The following is an 18,821-nucleotide window of genomic DNA, read 5'->3' as shown; positions in this document are numbered from 1 at the left end:
GAGTCCCACTCCCCAAACATCCCCTGAAGCAGCCATGCTTGAAGGTCAGGGGATGGGAGGTCAGGGGGACGGGGAGAAACTGGAAGAGGGCAGTCCCAGGGCAGGTGGGCACGCACCTGGGCATCTGAAAAACCCTCAAGGGTGACAGGAGGCAGGACACAGTACACAGGACTGCTGTGCCCAGACACACGTTAACGGGGGCCCTGGAGTCACAGACAACTAGCCGGCAGGTGGAAGCTGTGAATGACCGAAGGCCTGCCCTCTTCAAGAAACATAACATTTCAGGGTTTCTCTATTTCCTGGGAAAGAATGTGGTGACTGTAGGTTCGGGGAAGAGGGCTGCCGCAAGGAGATGTAGAGATTTGGGTGCTCTTCCTTGTATGGGGTTGTTGCAGGGATAAAGGAAGGAAGAGAGTGGGGAGCCCTGCCTAGATCCAGGCTCACGGCTGTGGGTGGGAGCAGCTGTGGGTGCCGTGGCAGAGGGCCCGCGGAAAGAGGTCTGCTCCCCATCGGGCCAGTGGGGACATTGAGCCTTCAACCTCCTGGAGGTGGACCTGAGGGATGGGATGGGGTTCGCTCAATTTATTCTGTTTCTGCTTCAGTAGAACACCTTCTCCAGATACGCATTCAGGAACATCCCAGTAGGGTCCAGCTTTTCTCGGATGGCACAGAACTTTGTAAAGGCTGGATACATTTTCTCAAAGTCCTTCCGGGTACAGTTGTGGGCCTGTGGAAGCAACCAGACACAACAGACCTTGTTCCCTAGAGCTGACGTTTCAGTGGGGCTGCAAACAGGCAGCCTTGTGTCTGTATGCCTGCACATGTGACCCTCCCACCCCCAGGCACACACACACGTGAATGCACACACATGTATCCACTTAACCGCACGTGCGTGCATGCATACAAAATGCATGTACCCATACCTACACATGCATGTATATGTGTGCACACATATGCTTGCACACACAAGCATGCATGCAAGTACACACATAATGTAAAGACCCAAACAGAAGAGAGGAAGTTCTTGGAAGGTAAAGACGGAAGGTGTTACAGCATTAACATTAAACTCTGGATTCCCTTTACCACCCCACAGTATGACAGTGGAGAGGGCTCTGCCCCCAATTCTATTGCTAACTAGTAAGTCCCATCACTTCTGAAGACTCTCAGTTTCCCTATCTGTTAAAGGGGCTCACTGACTCCTGCCTTACCCTGCTCACAGAGGTTTCCATGAGAATCGAATAAAATGAGAGATGAGAAATTTCTCTGAAAACTCTCAGGGTGACTTCACGGAGTACAATCACTGAGCTATTGGAACATGAACCTTGGGGGAAGCTGGGCCTGGGTCAGCTTCCTTCCTGTGACTTGCTTAGCCCTTGGATCCCAACTTCTGAGCCTTGGTCAGGCAGACGAACAGGGAAGAGAGGCGCCCTCTGGTGGGCCCCAAGCTCACAGCAGCTGCCAGGCTGATGGCCCTGTGAGCCACTCCCTGGCAAATCTTACCTTGGCCCAGTGGGGCCTGCCCCCGACCTTCTTCATGATGGTCTCGTAGGCCAGCCAGTAGTCCAGCCGTGGTATGTCCTTGCCATAGGGCCTGGTGGGGAGCAGAAGGAGGTAAGGCCCTGTCCCTGCCCTGAGCCCAACGCAGGGCTCAAACTCACGAACCATGAGATCACGACCTGAGCCGAAATCAAGAGTCAGGTGCTTAACTGACTGAGCCACCCAGGGGCCCCCTTCTCTGCTTAACTGAAACCCGGCTTCAGAATCCTTCTCAACACAGCATTTCAGGCTGTCAGAACCATCAACTAGGGTAGGCACATGAGACGGCATGCAATTGCCGTTGCATGACATCCATCTCACACAGGGTGGCTATTCACATGAACGTTACCTATTGATTAATATGAATTATTGTAGTACTACGGGGAGGAAGTGGGAGTTGTAGGAACGCAAGGAAGAGAGACTATTTTCTGCTGCCAGGATCAAGGAAGTCTCGCTAGAGAGGGCAGCATCTGAACTGGCCTTGAAGGAGGGTCTTTCTCAGCTGAGGGGCTGCCTCCCCCAGCCCCACCGCTCCCAGAGAGCCAGTCACCTGTACATGATGATGTTCATGTAGCAGCTGTCCCTCTGGAAGCAGGGGCTCAGCAGGATATCATCCCCCCGGGTGAAGCGCACCTCCACGGGAAAGTGGGCCACCATCTTGGGGTGGGTCTCCAGCACGGCCTTCAGTTCCAGCAGTGCCTCCTTGGTCTTCTCTCTGCACGCAGCCCAGGGGGGCAGAACCCGGGCCTCGGGAAAGGGCCTCCGGGAGCCATCACACGAGGCTCTGCATGCCTGCCCCCCTCCCCCAGGGACAGGGGGCTCCCGGCTTCTAGGAGGCCCACGTTTAGCGGTTGCTCTCAAAGTCCTCCGCGTGGAAATGGAGCCTGTGAGTGTCTCCGCTGGAGAGCTGCCTCCTGCTCCTGGTCCTGCCCTGGGCCCCCCACCCAGTCAGGGGCTCCTCTCAGGTGTCCGGCCCCAGCTGCCCCACACCCCTGGCCTCTTCCTTTTCTGACAGAGTAAAATCAGTCTGATTGCAACACTTGCGCGTGTTCTAATATTCCCGCTGGGAGAGTGGTGCCCCAGCCCTTAAACACTGTAACAGAGGTCTCGCCTAAGCCCTGGGCACCGCTTCCCCCCTGTTCCTGGAGAGAGACAGAGAGGGGACCATTCAGAGAGAAAGCTGGGGCTACAGACCTCACCTAGGTTCTTACCTGGGCTGCCGCCCAAGGCAGAGTCCCAGCCCCTGGCATGCTAGGTGGGCGCTGCCCCTCGAGGGACTGAATGTAGGGGACAGCTCTCCAGAGCAACAAGAAGCTGGGCAGGAAGCCCCACACTCCGCACCCAAGCTTGCCGTGACCCACCTCCGGGCTGCTGTCCCCGCAGAGGTAGAACAGCTTGGCACAAGGGTGCCAGAAGGGGACTTAGCCTCCAGTTTGCCCCCTACTCATAATGGATAGGTAGGACCAGGAGCCTGGTTGGCAGAGTACACATCAGGGCTGCGTGGGGCACCCTTGAAGGGGGTCCCTTGGACACTGACCACCCCCCCTGCAGCCCGGCCGGCGCGGCCCCTACCTGGGGATGGCCCAGTCCTGGACGTGCTGCTTGAAGCGGCACTCATAGGTGAAGATCTCATGGCTGAGGTTGCTGCTTTCCCTCTTCCTTGTGAACAGGAGCCAGAAGAAGAAGCGATTGATCCAGCCCACGAGGCCTGGCAGGAAAGAACTGGAGGGGGCAGGGCAGAGCGATGTCAGTAATCATACAATCCAGCATTTAGTGAGTGCCGCCTGTGTGCTTACAAACCTTGTGGCAGGGCGGGGGGAGGGGGGGAGGTTCCGTCCAAACCTCTGCCACTCCCGCTTACCTGCGGCTTGGAAACCTTCCTGGGGATGCAGATAGCATTCCAAATTACCCTCCCAACACTTCCAGAAGCCACTTCTGGATCGCCCCCATGCATGCCACTACCCTCCTAGTGAGGGCTAGCTGGTTTTCAGTGTTTGGGGTTTTTTCCTTCTTAATTGTGGTAAAAAAAAATTGCCTAACATTAAATTTGCCATCTTAGCCATTTTTAAGTACGAGGTTTAGCACTAAGTGTTACGTATATTCACATTGTTGTGCAAGGAATCCCCAGAATCTCACAAAGCGAAACTCTGTCCCCAGTAAACAAGTCCCCAATTCCCCTGCTCCCCCTGCCAGCCCCTGGCGACCCTGATTCTACTATCTGTCTCTATAAATGTGACTGCTCTGGGGGCCTCACGTAAGTGGAATCATACAGTATTTGCCTTTTGTGACTGGCTTATGTCACTTAGCATAATGGCCTTAAGGTTCATCCATGTTGTAGCCTGTGCCAGAATTTCCTTCCTTTTTAAGGCCAAGTAAGATGCCATTATAAGCGTAGACCTCATTTGGTTTATCCACTCCTGCACTGGACACTTGGGTTTGCCTCCACCTTTTGGCTATTAAGAATAATGCTGCTGTGAACATGGGTGTGTAAAAATGTCTTTAAGACCCTGCTTTTTTTTTTATATATTCAATATAATTTATTGTCAAATTGGTTTCCATACAACACCCAGTGCTCATCCCAACAGGTGTCCTCCTCTGTGCCCAGCACCCACTTTCCCCGCCCTCCCACTCCCCCATCAACCCTCAGTTTGTTCTCAGTTTTTAAGAGTCTCTTATGGTTTGCCTCCCTCCCTGTCCGTAACTTTTTTTCCCCCTTCCCCTCCCCCATGGTCTTCTGTTAAGTTTCTCAGGATCCACATAAGAGTGAAAACATATGGTATCTTTCTCTGCCTGACTTATTTCACTTAGCATAACACCCTCCAGTTCCATCCACGTTGCTACAAATGGCCAGATTTCATTCTTTCTCATTGCCAAGTAGTATTCCATTGTATATATAAACCACGATTTCTTTATCCATTCATCAGTTGATGGACATTTAGGCTCTTTCCATAATTTGGCTATTGTTGAGAGTGCTGCTGTAAACATTGGGGTACAAGTGCCCCTATGCATCAGCACTCCTGTAGCCCTTGGGTAAATTCCTAGCAGTGCTATTGCTGGGTCATAGGGTAGGTCTATTTTTAATTTTGTGAGGAACCTCCACACTGTTTTCCAGAGCGGCTGCACCAGTTTGCATTCCCACCAACAGTGCAAGAGGGCCGCCATTAAGACCCTGCTTTCATGGGGCACCTGGGTGGATCACCCAGGTGAGTGTCTGACTCTCGGTTTCTGCTCAGGTCATGATCTCAGGGTCAGGGGATCGAGCCTCATGTCAGGCTCTGCACTGAGCGTGGAGCCTGCTTGGGATTCTCTTTCTCTCCCTCTACCCCTCTCTCTTGCTGTTGCTCACATTTTGTCTAAAAACAAAAGAAAACAAAAAAAAAACAAAAACCAGAGAGAGAGAGAGAGAGACCCTGTTTTCAATTCTTTTAGAGACGCACCTGAAGAGGACATCAGCCCCGAGGCTGGTTATAGGGGCCTGTCCAGTCATCCCACTCACGAACCCAGCTCCTGCCAGCTCAGGGTCCTGGGAGCTGAACTGGCTCTAATCATGCCAGCTGTAGCGTGTGCCTCTCCTGGAGTCACTCAAGACTCCTGGTAACGAGGCTTAGTTTGACTTCTCCCTCCCGGCGGGTAGCCTCTTGTTAGAGCCATGCTCCCCAGAGGCCTGTCCCTGGTCTCATCCCGGCCGCCTCATTGTCTGTCAAAAATCCTTTCCAGGTGCTCAGAGCACCTCATGGGGGTTACAGAGAACAGCAGACGCAGACCCTTGCATCTTGCCACGTAGTGGGGGCACCAGGAGCCTTTGTGAGAAGGGAGGGAAGTGATGTCTAGTAAACAACCCAATTGTTGCTAGTGGCTCTACTTTATGTACTTGCAAACCACAGCTCAGAGAGGCTTAGCGATTTACCCAGAGTCACACAGCAGGGAAGTGAAGGTATGGATCAGAGTCCAGGGCCCCTTGAGTCCAAAACTCATGCTCTTTCCATGGCCCCAAGCTGCCAAGTTTCCGGGGACTCAGAAAGGGTACATGGGTACTTGCTTCAGGGGCGGGGTAGGAGACGGATGCCGTCTGTCTCAAGGCAGATGCTCTCTGGCGTCTTAGAGGCCAGCTGGCTGTGGTGGGGCTTCCACTGGCCCCCGGGAGTAGGGCTGTTCTAACCACAGGAGCTGAGCTTGGCCTAGGCCCTGGGTCACCCCCAGGGACCTGTTCCCAACTGACAGCCTGCCTTTCTGTCCTGGTCAGCTATGGCCACCGTCATTACTCCCACAGTGGACCACTACTAAACTCCTCAAAGACAGGCACCAAGCCTTTAATGTGGCATTTCTTACACAAATATCTAGGGGCCTCCTCTAGGTGCCAGGCATTGCTTGGGGCACTGGGGATCAAGTGTGACAGGACAGGCAGGGTTCCTGACCTTGCAGGGACACAGTGAGTCTTACTGTGAAGTAGCCGTTAAACCACCAAGTACAATCTGTTATTCGCCATTCATTCCCGCACCTCTGGCACACGGCTGAGTGTGCACCCCAGAGCTGCGGGGATGAGTCTGGGTGGATACGGTTTCCAGAAGCAGCTAAGCCAAAGCCCCATGGGCTGAACTCAGAGGCTGTGGAGCTCTCACAGAGCACCCACTCGGGCCAGGAAGTGGCAGCTGTGATTTAGAGCCCAATTTATTTGCGCGCTCACTGGGATCGGGCTCCACAGGCACACGCACATAAAGCTGCCGAGAGGCTGTGATAGAAGCTAGAGGGAAAGCCTGGTGGGGCATTTTCCACTCTCACTCCCACCCATAATCTGTTGGATCGTGGTCCCCAGGCCGGCTTCCTCCTTGTCCTTTGCCTGCCCAGATGCATTAAGTCCTGTGTTGAGTTTCTCTCTCCTAACACCTTCCAGGCAGTTAGTCACTCCAATGTGAGTCCCATCCGTGCACCTGTAGCTCCCCTACCCTGAGGAGACCCGATGCCAGGTGCCAAAGGTCTCAGCCACGTCCAGGACCGACAAGAACTCCAGCTAGTTTCCCAGGTCCTGTCATCAGTGCCACCTTTGATGGGCTCTTATGCCCTTTCAGTAGGCAAGGATTTCTTATGAAGACACCGTCCCAAAGGTAAAACAACAAACAGCTAAATTTCACTATACTAACATTAAATACATCTAACACTAAAATTTTTTTAAAAGCCATAAAAGTGAAAGACAGAACAAACAGGGAGGTATTGCAGCCCAGAAACAGAGTGCTCAAAATATATACATAGAACCCTACAGCACAATAAGAAAAAAATACCCACCCAATTTTTAAAAAGAGCAAAATACATGAACAGGTGCTTCATAGAAGAGAAATCTAAAGGATCAATATACTAAAAAACCACACAACCTTACAAGTAAGCATGGAAATAAGAATTAAAAACCACAGTGAGATACTATTTAATACACGTCACATGAAAATGTAAAATTTCGATCTCGACCAGCTTGTGGGGCACAGAGAATCTTACAGTGTGCGGCGAGGTCACTGGGTATAGCCACTTGGGAGAACAATTTGATCTGATAAGCCTGAAGATACTCATGCTCGATGACCCAGGAATTCCACTCATGAGTATACTCAAGACAAAAAAAAAAAAAAAAAAAAAAAAAAAAAAGCATCAGGAGCAGTGGTTGAGAATCCTCACAGCAATATGGTTTGTAATGGCAAAAGAAAGAAAGAAAGAAAGAAAGAAAGAAAGAAAGAAAGAAAGAAAGAAGAAAAGAAAGGAAAAGAAAAACGAAAAAAAATCTTGGAAATAACCCAAATACCCATTATTAGGAATATGGATTAAAAAAAAAAGAATATGGATAAACGCATTGTGATAAATGCATACAGTGAAAAATGACTAATCATTATTCATCACAGCTATCCATATCAACATGGATAATTATCACTATCGAAGCTGAATTACCAAATTTCTGATTTCAGGATTCATAAAACTAAAATATAAATAAAAGCAAGGGAGTGATAAACATAAAGTTCAGGGTAGTGATTACTTCTTGGTTACCCCTTGGAGAGTGTGGTCTGGGACTTCATAAGTCCATTCCTGGGGTGCCTGGGTGGCTTAGTCGGTTGAGTGTCTGACTTTGGCTCAGGTCATGATCTCGCAGTTCGTGGGTTCGAACCCCGTGTCGGGCTCTGTGCTGCCAGCTCAGAGCCTGGAGCCTGCTTCAGATACTGTGTTTCCCTCTCTCTCTGCCCCTTCCCCCCCGCTCATACTCTGTACTCTCTGTCTCTCAAAAATGAATAAACGTTAAAAAAATTGTAACATAAAGACCATTCCAATTGTACTCATGTTGTTTCATTTCTTAAGCTGGTGTGGTGGTAACCACGTGGATGCTTATTATATTACTCTTTTTTTTTTTTTAAGAGAGAGAGAGAAAGAGTGAATGGGGGAGAGGGGCAGAGGGGAGAGAGAGAGAGAGAGAGAGAGAGAGAGAGAGAGAGAGAGAATCTTAGGCAGGCTCCACACTCAGCACAGAGCCCAATATAGGGCTTGATCCCACGACCCTGGGACCATGACCTGAGCCGAAATCAAGTCAGACACTCAGCTGACTGAGCTACCCAGGCACCCCACGTTATTCTTATTATTTTAATATGTTTTCTATATTATTTTGTATAAAACTTTTCAAAAAATTTTTATATCATGTCATTCCATGTCTTGGCTGGATATAAAGTTACCATTCAAGAACCCATGAAACCTTCCCCATCGCTGAGAGTTACGTATCTACCAGCAGACATGGAGTCTGAGCATAAGCCTAGATGTCAGGCTGGGAAGGGGGTAGAAAACAGGACATTATGAGATTTACATCACTTGGGGGCCAAAGAGTGGGACGCGGGCACTGGCATTTTATAAAAAGCTCCCCAGGTGATTTGAATGTGTAGGCAGGGTTGAAAATTCACTGCCCTAGACCCTAATTTACATGCATAAAGGCCAGGGTGTTATTCTTTTGGTGGACCACATCCTCAACAGCACATGGCAGATGCTGGAAGAAGGTACCTTGCATTCCTACCTGATCCAGAGCAGGAACTCCAGTAAATAGAATCCAATGGCATAGTCCCAAAACCAGTTGGCTGAAGAGGAGGGGGGCTGGGGAGAAGAATCTGTAATCAGTTCAGGGCCAGAGCTCAGTTGCTTTCTGACCTATTATCATAGTGTCCCCCTACAGGGAGGTGTGTCCAAGAGTGGCTGCATGTGTGTGTAGAGGGGGTGACCCACCTGCCAGGACAATCGAAAGCCTCACTTCTTGGTGACCCAGCCAATTTGCATGCCCCACCCCTTTCGTTTCCTGCATATTTATGTCTTTAGGTATGTTTTTATTTTGCACAAGATGACGATGTGCATCTGTCCCTCCCCTTCTGAGCCCTGGAGGCAGGTGTCCAGCGATCACCGTTTACAAACCCCATGCCAGCCCTGTAACACACAGTAAGTGTCATAGCTTTTGCCTGACGTGGCCCATCAATGTTCATCCTAGGTGATGGTTTTGTGTTTTTCTGCTGAGAAGCAGCTCATTGGCTAAGGACATGGAGGAGAGACAAAACTGTTGCTTTCCTCACCTGTCCAGGTGGGGGTGGGCAAGACGGGCGTTGGAGGGAAGGTGGAGGTGGTCCGAGGGATAGCCCAGCTGCCTGGTACTCTACCTCATCCTGTCCTGGCCTCCCCACACCTCTGCTCCCCTCTCCCGCATCTAGGCTGTCCCCTGACCTCACTCCTGCACATCCTTACCTGTGGTCACATTAGACCCTTACTGGGCCAACTCTCCTTCCTCCTTCCACCCTGCCGCCTCGCCTGCTTCTGTCCTCACACTCAGTGATGCCCACCTTCGTTTTCCCTCTCACACCTCACTGACCACCCGGGACAAGGACAAAGGTCAGCCACCCTGGGTTCTGCAGGCTGTGCATGAGGACGGGAATGATGCTGTCGCTACCTTGTTGGTGTGGTCCTGGTAGATGACGCTGACGTTCTCGCTGTGCGGGAACCAGAGGAAGCGGAAGTATTCGGATTTCTTCAGGTGGCTGTCCAGGTTGTCGAGAACCTGACCTCGGCAGAAGGCAAAGGGAAAGACGGCGTGGGTCCAGGCTGATGGCGGGAAAGTACTGGAAGTCAGGGCCCGCGGGTGCCTCAGTTTCTCCCCAGCAAGAGAAAATAGTTAAAATTGTCCTAGCGTCATCAAATGGCATGGAATGTGGCTTGTAATAGGCTGGACATCAGTGGTCCTTTTGCATGGTGACTTCCCCCAGCAGCTTAGAGGATAGAGATGGTTTCTTATTTGTCCCGGCTTGAACAATTCCTAGCGGTATGAGTTTGAGCAAGGTACCTGACACCTCTGTGCCTCAGTTTCCTCATCTGTAAAAGAGGACTAATAATAGTACCCCTGTCAGGAATGGTATGAAGATAAAATGCGCTAATGCCTAGAAAGTGCTCACGATGGTGCCACGAACATGGTAGGCACCGCATAGGCATAAGCTGTTGCTGCTGCTGCTGCTATTATTACCCTTCCATTGTCATTCACTGTCACCATCATCGTCCTTTATCTCCATACTGCCTAATACATCACAGGTCCTTAAAGAAATGAACAGGAGAGGGGCGCCTGGGTGGCTCAGTCGGTTGAGCGTCCGACTTCAGCTCAGGTCATGATCTCACGTTCCGTGAGCTCGAGCCCCGCGTCGGGCCCTGTGCTGACAGCTCAGAGCCTGGAGCCTGCTTCGGATTCTGTGTCTCCCTCTGTCTCTGCCCCTCCCCTGCTCATGCTCTGTGTCTCTCTGTCTCAAAAATAAATTAAAACATTAAAAAAAAAAAAGGAAATGAACAGGAGAAGCTTGCTCTAATATGGCTCATTATTGCACTCCTAGAGATGAGATCACGGAGCAAATCATGTCTCCCTAAAACCCATCAAGCAGATACAGGACAATTTCTGAGCCAAAGGGTAGACAGATTTGGTATTTGATGGGAAGCTGGGGATTGGGGAAAAGCACCACTGGTCTTGGGGTGAGTTCCGGGTTCGAGTCCTGGTCTGCAGCTTACCAAGCTGCACGACCTAGGAGGAGCCATGTACCTGAGCTTTGGTCTTCCCGTCAATAACATGTGGGCACTGGTGCAATGAAATAGATAATCTACATCAAAGCTCCCAGGACAGTGACTGCCATGTGGCATGTGCCCGAAGAACAGTTTTGGTTCTGGATTTGACCAACGCTAGCACACACACATCTAGTGTTCCTGTCCTATCCCCCCGAAGTCCCTAGCCGTGACTTCCAGAAAGCCCTTTGAAGCCTCTGGGTAGCATCTCTCCATCTGTAGAATGAAGACAGTAATACCTCTCTTTCCTTCCTTCCTTCCTTCCTTCCTTCCTTCCTTCCTTCCTTCCTTCCTTCCAGGGCTGTTGTGAGGGGCAGGGGAAATCAGGGGTTTGAAAGCACTGTAAACTCAACATGTGAGGGAGGGAGCAGGAAAGATGGAGGAAAAACAACAATAACACAGCAGCTTACTGACCAAATGCACTGTGGGGAATTGGGCACCCAGCAGAGAAAAATGGCCGGATCCAATCACGGGTCAAGATGGTGTCCAAAGAGGTTGGTACGCTCGAGGTAGAACGGCCATTTCCACCGTCTGGCCAGGAAGGAAGGTGAAGCCAACATGAAGCACTGAGATGAGCCCCTCTAGAACTTACATGTGGGGTGTCTGAGAGCAGCGGAACTTTGGAATTCTGGGTCTCTGCCACGACTGTCGGGGAGGCCCCCTGACCAGCTCACCAGGGCATGGTGTAGCCGGGGATATGGAGACGGGTGGATGATTGTTGCATTCCAGTGATCTGCCTGTCGTCTTCCCCCTCTCCCACCCCACTCCAATCTGTTGGTCACCCTGTTGTATTTCTGCAAATGCCTCCCCAGTCTTCTCCTGAGACCCATTGCTGCTGCTGTGAGATAGTCCACACCCTTCTTACCCATCACCCGTACTCCTGCATTCGCCTCATAATATGCCCCCTTTCTCATCTCTCCAGACAACTTCTACAGAGCATACGCAAAACACAGCTCAGAAATCCCCAGCAGCTCTCTACTGCCTAAAGAATAAAGCTCACACCACTTAGTTCAGCATCCGGGACCTCCGTCCACAAACACTGTCTGATACAACAGCCCCTGTCCACAAGTGGCCATTGAGCACCTGAAAAGTGACTTATCCAAACTGAGATGGATGTAACTTAAATGCTCCTCATAAAGCCATCTCCTCCCCTTCTAAGTGGCTTCTAATTATATTGCATCCATCCCAGAATGACACTGCAGCTCTTGAAGCATCCGTCTCTGAAATTGGTCAATAGTCTCTTATAGGTCAGGGACTATCTCGTCCATCTTTGGTCCCTGCCAGCACAGAGATCAGCAAAACTTTTCTGTAAAGAACCAGGCAATAAATATTTTAGACTTTGGGGGCCCTATGGTCTCTGTGGCAACTATTTAACTCTGCCACGGTAGCATGAAAGCAGCCATAGACAATACATTAGCAATGAGCGTGGCTGTGTGCTAATAAAACTTTATTTACAAAAACAGGCAGTGAGCCAGAGTCTGCCTGCAGGCTCTAGTTTCCCTTGCCTTAGAGCTGCTGGCACAATGCCTTGTACAGAGAATGCCGGAGGACACTATCATTCCTTATTTGAAGAGAAAGGCCTTTCGTGCCATGCTGGAGGCTCAGGAAAGGTTGAGGAAGAAACTCCAGAGCCCCTGTCACTATCACTTCCATCCTGACAGGGCAATGGACCCATGGTCCACAGGACTCTCCCGTGAGAAGCCTCTGGGCAGAGCTGACGTTCCCCTGGGAGAGCCAGGAATACAGCCTGGTGACTTGGCCTGGAGGGTGGGGCTGGGACACTGGAAAGGAGAAAACCCCCATCTCCTCACGTTTAGCATCCTGGGCCATCCCACTCTATTGCCCAGAATCCAGCAGCAAATGTAATGGCGCCCTTCTCAGCTCTAAGAGGTTTATGTCCAGCCTTCTTTTACCTAGAATGGAGTGACGAGAGTCACGAGAGTCACCCCATTACATTTTGTGCCTCTGTCCTGACACTGGTCATTCTTTTCCTCCCACAGTAAAGAAACAAGGCATGTCTCCCCCCCCCTCCCCCCCACACACACAAAATTATAAGCTTCTAGAGGCACGAACTATGCACGATTGAGCTCTGGACTCTCCATTACCCCTAACTTAGCACCAGGTTGGCCGCTGGATGGTGGAACAACCTTGGGCCCCACCCCACTGTGGATTAAATTCCTTCAGCACCCACAAACCACCCTAACTGGAGGAGGACTGTTCCTAGGATCCTTGATATGACTTGTGTCTCCTGGGAGCACCATCATAGACCTTTGGGTCCCAGAGGAGTCTCTTCCTTGACACATTACTGGCATGAAGGGTTCTGGCAGGTTCTGTCCCTCCAGATTTAGTCCTTGTGGCACTGCTGAGTTGGCTCCCGGGAACTGGCTCTCAGGCTTGTGAGCAGAGGGCTTCCAGTGTGATAGCCGGGGATTACCTGGCATCAGCTGACGGCCACCCCAGACAGTGGTCGGCATCTGGAAGCTGCTGACAAGGACGGTGACACACTGGGACCAATACTGCTTCCTGGGGTGCTGCAGGAGGGCTGAGGCAATAGCCAGCTGCACTCATCACATCTCATTATGGTTTGGGTGACATAAAGGGCAAAAGGTTGACAATAATTTCTAAAATCTTCATGCCTTCTAACCGGTTGTGATTCCATGCCGACCCAACTGCAAGAGTCAGAAATGCTGAGACTTTGTCAGAAAAGCTGTGAGGGTGGCCTCTTTCTAGGCACCACAAAACTGGACAAGACTTCTTTCCAGCTCTAGAAACTGGATTCAGTTCTAGAACTGGATTCCAGTTCTAGAAACACTGATTCCAACTCTCCCTGGGGTCCGGGAATGACCCCTTCCCCTCATGTGGCTTTGAACAGCCTTCAGAAATCATGCAGCAATGTATTTAAGAGAATCAGTAATGGGAAGCACAGACTTGACAGACCACCGCACAGCACAGGTGGGAGGAGTTGGTGAAAATCCCAGAAAAAGATGGATTTTTAATACATTGCCGATCAACCGACCTTGAGTAACCTTGTATTGAGCACTGCCATGTGTTCTGTGGATGCTGGGGAGCCGGAGGCCTCAGATAAAATCCCTGCCCTCCAGAATGCTAATCATCGAGTAGCAAAAGGGAGGGGGACCGTTTCAAGAGACGGTGGTAAATGGTCATGAGCAAAACAGAGTAACCAGCACCTGTCACCTGGAAAGTCAAGCAGTGACTCAGATTCTGGGATCTACTCACAGAGCAGGTGTCAGGAGGTAGCATTCTCTAGAAATAAAGCCAGTGGGGGTTCCTCTCACTAAGGCCATTAAGAAAGCAAGGGCAGGGGGTTCACCTGCTGTGTTGCCTTGAGTCCTGGCAACAATCCCATGGGGCCAGTCAAGCTCTTATCCTCACCACACACTCAAGGAATCCAAGCTCAGGGGAGTGAGGAGATTTGTCCAAACTCATAGAAGGCCAGTGAAGAAACTGGGCTTCAAACCTGGTGGTCTGACTTGGGAGATATGTTCCAGCTTCTACACCGCACCCCTCGTGATGGGTCCGCTTGGGTTCTGTTCCAAGTTCAGGGCTGGAAGGCCCATGATGGGGATTTCATAAACACATGCCACACAGAAGGCAGGATATAGGAAAGGAAAGAGGAGAAAAGGAAAGGAAAGAAATGTAAGGGAAGGAAAAATGGTGGCCCCACTAGCTTTTCACACCTAACTTTATGTACAAGAAGCAATTGTTCTCCTTCGTCCTGGCTTCCTAACTCTCACTTCTCGAATGCTCCTCGGGAGCCCAGGATCGGCCAACCTGGAGGGCGTGGCCATCAGGAAAAAGCCCATGCCCAGAGAGGACACGATGCTGGGGAGCTGTGTGCAGGCCCGATGTAGATGCAAACACTCAGGGCAGCACGGTTTGCACCCCCAGGGGAGGTGGGGCAACTTCCTATGAACCCGAATGGTAAGAAGCCACGAGCAGGTACCCCGATGCAGGAACAGGAGGGTGCGCTGTCTTCCTAATGGTTGTCAAAATCGTCATGCCTCCTGAAGGCTACATCCAATTATTGTTCCTTTTAGAGTCCAGGAATCCTTTTAGATTAAAAGCTTAATCTAAATCCTTTTAGCTTTAGATTAGATCCCAGGCCAAGCAAGAGTGGGGAGAAGTTGATCTAATGATGAGTTTCTGATCCTTCCTCCTCCTCCGTGGGCTTGTTTCCTTCGAGGGGAGCAAGGCAGCATGCCTGTGTTGGGGATGTGCACATCCTCTTAGCTTTTCCTCCTCAGTATTCACAGCCTCTCGAAGGTGCCCTTTATTAAAGGCTACTTTGCGTGGAGAGAGCAAAAGCAAATGGCAGAGGAGGCCGTTTATTGCCCACACCCTTTGGAATAAATCACAGGGCTGCAAATGCCACCAACCCTCTGTCCTTGTTTATGGCCTGCAACTGTGGCGAAGGCTGTCGGCAGGGCATGACAGAAGCTGCTGGGCCTCTCGGGGAGCCAAAAGGGAGGGATCCACAGAGTGCTTGCTGACTCACAGCGTCCTGCTCCGTGAGCCCTCTCGGGGTGAGCTGGGGTCTATGTCGGAGCAGTGGGGGTGTTCCCACAGGGCTCATGCCTCTCCTCACGGATGATGCCAGAGGTGACCCTCTGCCTCCAGAGGGTGGCGAGGAGGTGGGACAGCTTTGTGTCCAAGCTCTGCACTCACTTCCGGAATGTCAGAACTGAAGAAGACCTCGGGGGCCACCGACTTTGACCCTACTTTTAAAAAATAAAGAAAATGGCTCCCCCCAAATGGGAGGGATTTGCTCAACCTCACACAGGGTAGCAGCACAGCCAGCCGCGGGGGCCCTGCCTCCCTCCCTGGAGCCTTTTCATTACATCTTGTTGAGTGTTTATTGCTGTGTAATTGTGTGTGTGTGTGTGTGTGTGTGTGTGTGTGTGTGTGTCTACTTTGTCTTTTAGGGGAGGAAACTGCAATTGCTACCTTCAGGTGTCATCACAGCCTTTCAAAATCAAAGAAGTTGAGGGGGTGCCTGGGTGGCTCAATCGGTTGAGCGTCTGACCCTTGATTTCGGCTCAGATCATAATCTCATGGTTCATGAGATCTAGCCCTGCGTCAGGTTCTGAGCTGACAGTGCAGAGTCTGCTTGGGATTCTCTCTCTCCCTCTGTCTCTACCCCTGCCATGCTCTCTCTCTCTCTCTCTCTCTCTCTCTCCCTCCCTCCCTCTCCCTCCCTCTCAAAATAAATAAATGAACATTAAAGAAAGAAAAAAGTTGGAAGCTTTGAGAAGAATGTGGCGCATTGGCTAGAGTCACCTGAAATTTTCAAAGATGTCACATCCAAGTTAGAAGTCTCCATGTTGAGATAAGTTGGAGGCAAAAAAAACTCTTGAGCTCTGGACAGACACAGAGGCCAGCCAGAGTGTGTGTGTGCACGCACATGCCTGTGTGAGTGTGTAGGGGGAGGATGGCCTGAGATCAGCCTCCGCTGGAACCAGGACTTGGCCATAATCAGTCTCAGTCAATCTCAGCCGGGTCAAAGGAAGAGCCAAAAGAGGACAGACCAGGTCTTAGGAGACCATCCATCCACTCAGCCACACTATCCTGGTAGGAACCTGGGGGCCAACCCTACTGGCAAAAAAGAAGCCATCTCTTTATCTCTGGGTCAAAACCTTCAGCTTAACAAGTTCTGCCCTACATGAGAGGCAGGAGAATAGATTCAACAATAAAGCACATTACAGCCCCTTTCTGCTTGAAAGTGCTCTGTCCTGCCCATCTCCCCTCCTCGTTGGTGATGCTCACCTGTCCCTCAAGCTGCCTCACACTCCACTGAACCATCCTCACCAAGGTCAGCTACAGCCTTCCGATGACCAGACCAGTCAACACCCTGATTCCCCATGGCATTGAACCTTGTTGACCGCTCCATCCTGGACACCCAGTATCCCTTGCCTCTGTAGCCCTCTCTAACCCATCCTCCTCGGTCTCCTTCTTGGCACCCTTTCCATCCTCTCATCCACTCCCTTCTCACCCAAGCCCACTCTCTCTGGGTGACCTTGCCACCCTGCGACCAATCACTTAGGGGACCGGTGACCATCACTTTGGGCTGAATTGTACCCATTCACATTCACATACTGAAGTCCTAACTCCCGGGACCTCAGAATGTGATGACATTTGGAGACAGGGACGTAAAAGAGGTAATTAAGGTTAAATGAGGTCATTGGGTGAGCCCTGATCCAATATGACCAGTGTCCTTAGAAGAAGAGATTAAGACACAGATATGCACAGACAGGAGACATGGCAAGAAGACAGCCATCTGTAATCCAAGGCGAGAGTCCCCACAAGGAACCAACCCTGTAGACCTCTTGATCCAGTCTGTGCTATTTGTTACTGCAGCCCTAGCAAATTAATACAACCCCTCAATCTGTATCTCCAGCCTCCGCCTCCCGCCTGAGTGCCAAACCTGCAAAGCCAGCTGCCCTCCAACACCTCCACCTGAGGCACCTCAAACTCGAGTTCCCACCCCAAATTCATCATCTTGTTCCCCACACCTGCTGTGCCTCCTGGACTCTCCACCCCGGTGGTAGGGCCACCATTTCTGCCTCCTGCCTCCCATTCCACCACTCCACGCTCAGCTGCCAAGTCGTATTGGTCCCTCATCTCAAACATCGCTTGAGGGGCACCTGGGTGGATCAGTCAGTTAAGCACCCTACTCTTGATTTTGGCCCAGGTCATGAGCTCGTGGTTGGTGGGACTGAGCCCTGTGTCGGGCTCCATGCTAACAGTGTGGAGCCTGCTTGGGATTCTCTCTCTCCCTCTCTCTCTGCCCCTCCCCCCTACTCTCTCTCTCTCTCTCTTTCAAAATAAATAAATAAACTTTAAATATCGCTTGAATTTGTGCCCTAAAAAAGTGGACTTGGCTCTGTATTTCAGTCCCTTGGGTACCTTTCCAGGCTACGCCTACTCTACGTCATTCTCTTCTGAATCTCCCTCACAGTACTGACTCTGGTCAAACATCTCTCTGCCAGGTTCCCTTTGGACTTGATGGTTGTTCTGAACTATTTCTTTAGCTCCTGGCCAGGCCATCTGTCCTGGCTAATGTCTTCAGTTTCAAGCCCTGGAGCAGGCTGCCTAGTCTGTCACTCCTGGAGCCCCAGCTCCAAGCTTCATTAGCCATGTCAGCATATATGGTTAACCTCAGAGTGGAGACCAAAATGGTCTCTCTTTGTAACCTACCCCTGCGTGCATTTCTATAATTCTCTGTCTGTTAAAAACACTTTAACTGAGGAGGGCTGGAATGCTTGGTTCAGAAGCAGTAGGGATGAGGGAAGTTGGGGGCTCTGTTTTCTCTTCTCAGCCAGTCTAGGGGCAAGAGAACCTTGAGGGGTACAGAGGACAGAAGGTGGGAGCTGCCAAGGGGGGAAGAAGCAGGCTGTCTTAGAGTCTGCTGAGGAGAAGAAAGGGCTACCACGCCTGCCCAGCTGCAGCCGGAGAAGAATGCCTGAGCTGTATCTCCGTGGGGTCCCTGCCACATCCTGCTGCAGGACCAGGATGGAGTGGTCACCCCACTAAGAGGTACAGAAGGGAAAGGCCGAGAAGATGAGAGTGCAGTGGGTGCTCAGACTGTTATTCCATGGCCTTAGGAGTTAGCCCTAGAGTCATACGGGTCTCAAATGCCGACCCCACAGCAGGCCTCAACCAACATGCCAGGCACTGGCCAGAACATAGAACACTCTCGAACCCTATTTGGAGTGAACAACAGGTCTAGATCTGCCATTTAGCACTGGTCTGGGAGAGATTGTAGCTGTTTGAGGCAGGCCAAGATGGCCCCAAAGAGCTCAGAGTCTGGGCTGGTTCCAGGCAGAGTCATGTGGGCAGGCCAGACCCTTGTGGGGCTCCCTGGCTTAGCCATAACTTGTCCCTGCCACACAACTCCATGAAATGTCCTTGTCCAGAACTAGCCCTACTTTCTTGGGCCAAGGCTTCATGCAGTTCACTTGCCAATTTTGTCCCATTAGGCTCAGTATTGGTACTCCAGGTGTCCATGCTATACCCCCTTAGAGCCATGGAAGCACTTTCTCACCAACCAGGAGTTCTGGGGATAAATTTCCACCAAACACCATGCCTCTGAGTAGGGGGCCTTCTGGAGTTAAGGCTTTTTCCTGGTCTTCATGCATTAGACATTTTGGTTCTAGAGAGCAATGTTTCCCTTTTAT

General features: G+C 51.0%; 1 protein-coding gene across 1 annotated transcript in view; it reads right to left on the bottom strand.

Annotated features, from left to right (window-relative positions):
* LOC122218367 (L-gulonolactone oxidase) overlaps nucleotides 1-18,821 on the bottom strand; it is a 34,373-nt gene continuing 15,552 nt past the window's right edge. Inside the window, exons 8-13 of the mRNA XM_042936668.1 lie at nucleotides 9,479-9,586; nucleotides 8,564-8,640; nucleotides 3,109-3,258; nucleotides 2,087-2,251; nucleotides 1,501-1,591; nucleotides 1-727 (exon numbers count right to left, since the gene is read on the bottom strand). Of these exons, the coding sequence (XP_042792602.1) occupies nucleotides 599-727; nucleotides 1,501-1,591; nucleotides 2,087-2,251; nucleotides 3,109-3,258; nucleotides 8,564-8,640; nucleotides 9,479-9,586 (720 nt within the window). The 3' untranslated portion in view covers nucleotides 1-598. The remainder of the gene's footprint in view (nucleotides 728-1,500; nucleotides 1,592-2,086; nucleotides 2,252-3,108; nucleotides 3,259-8,563; nucleotides 8,641-9,478; nucleotides 9,587-18,821) is intronic.

The sequence above is a fragment of the Panthera leo genome, chromosome B1 (assembly GCF_018350215.1).
Source record: "Panthera leo isolate Ple1 chromosome B1, P.leo_Ple1_pat1.1, whole genome shotgun sequence".
NCBI classification, from domain to species: domain Eukaryota; kingdom Metazoa; phylum Chordata; class Mammalia; order Carnivora; family Felidae; genus Panthera; species Panthera leo.
The sequence above is the reverse complement of the archived record's forward strand: the minus strand, read 5'-3'. Positions and strand labels throughout refer to the sequence as shown.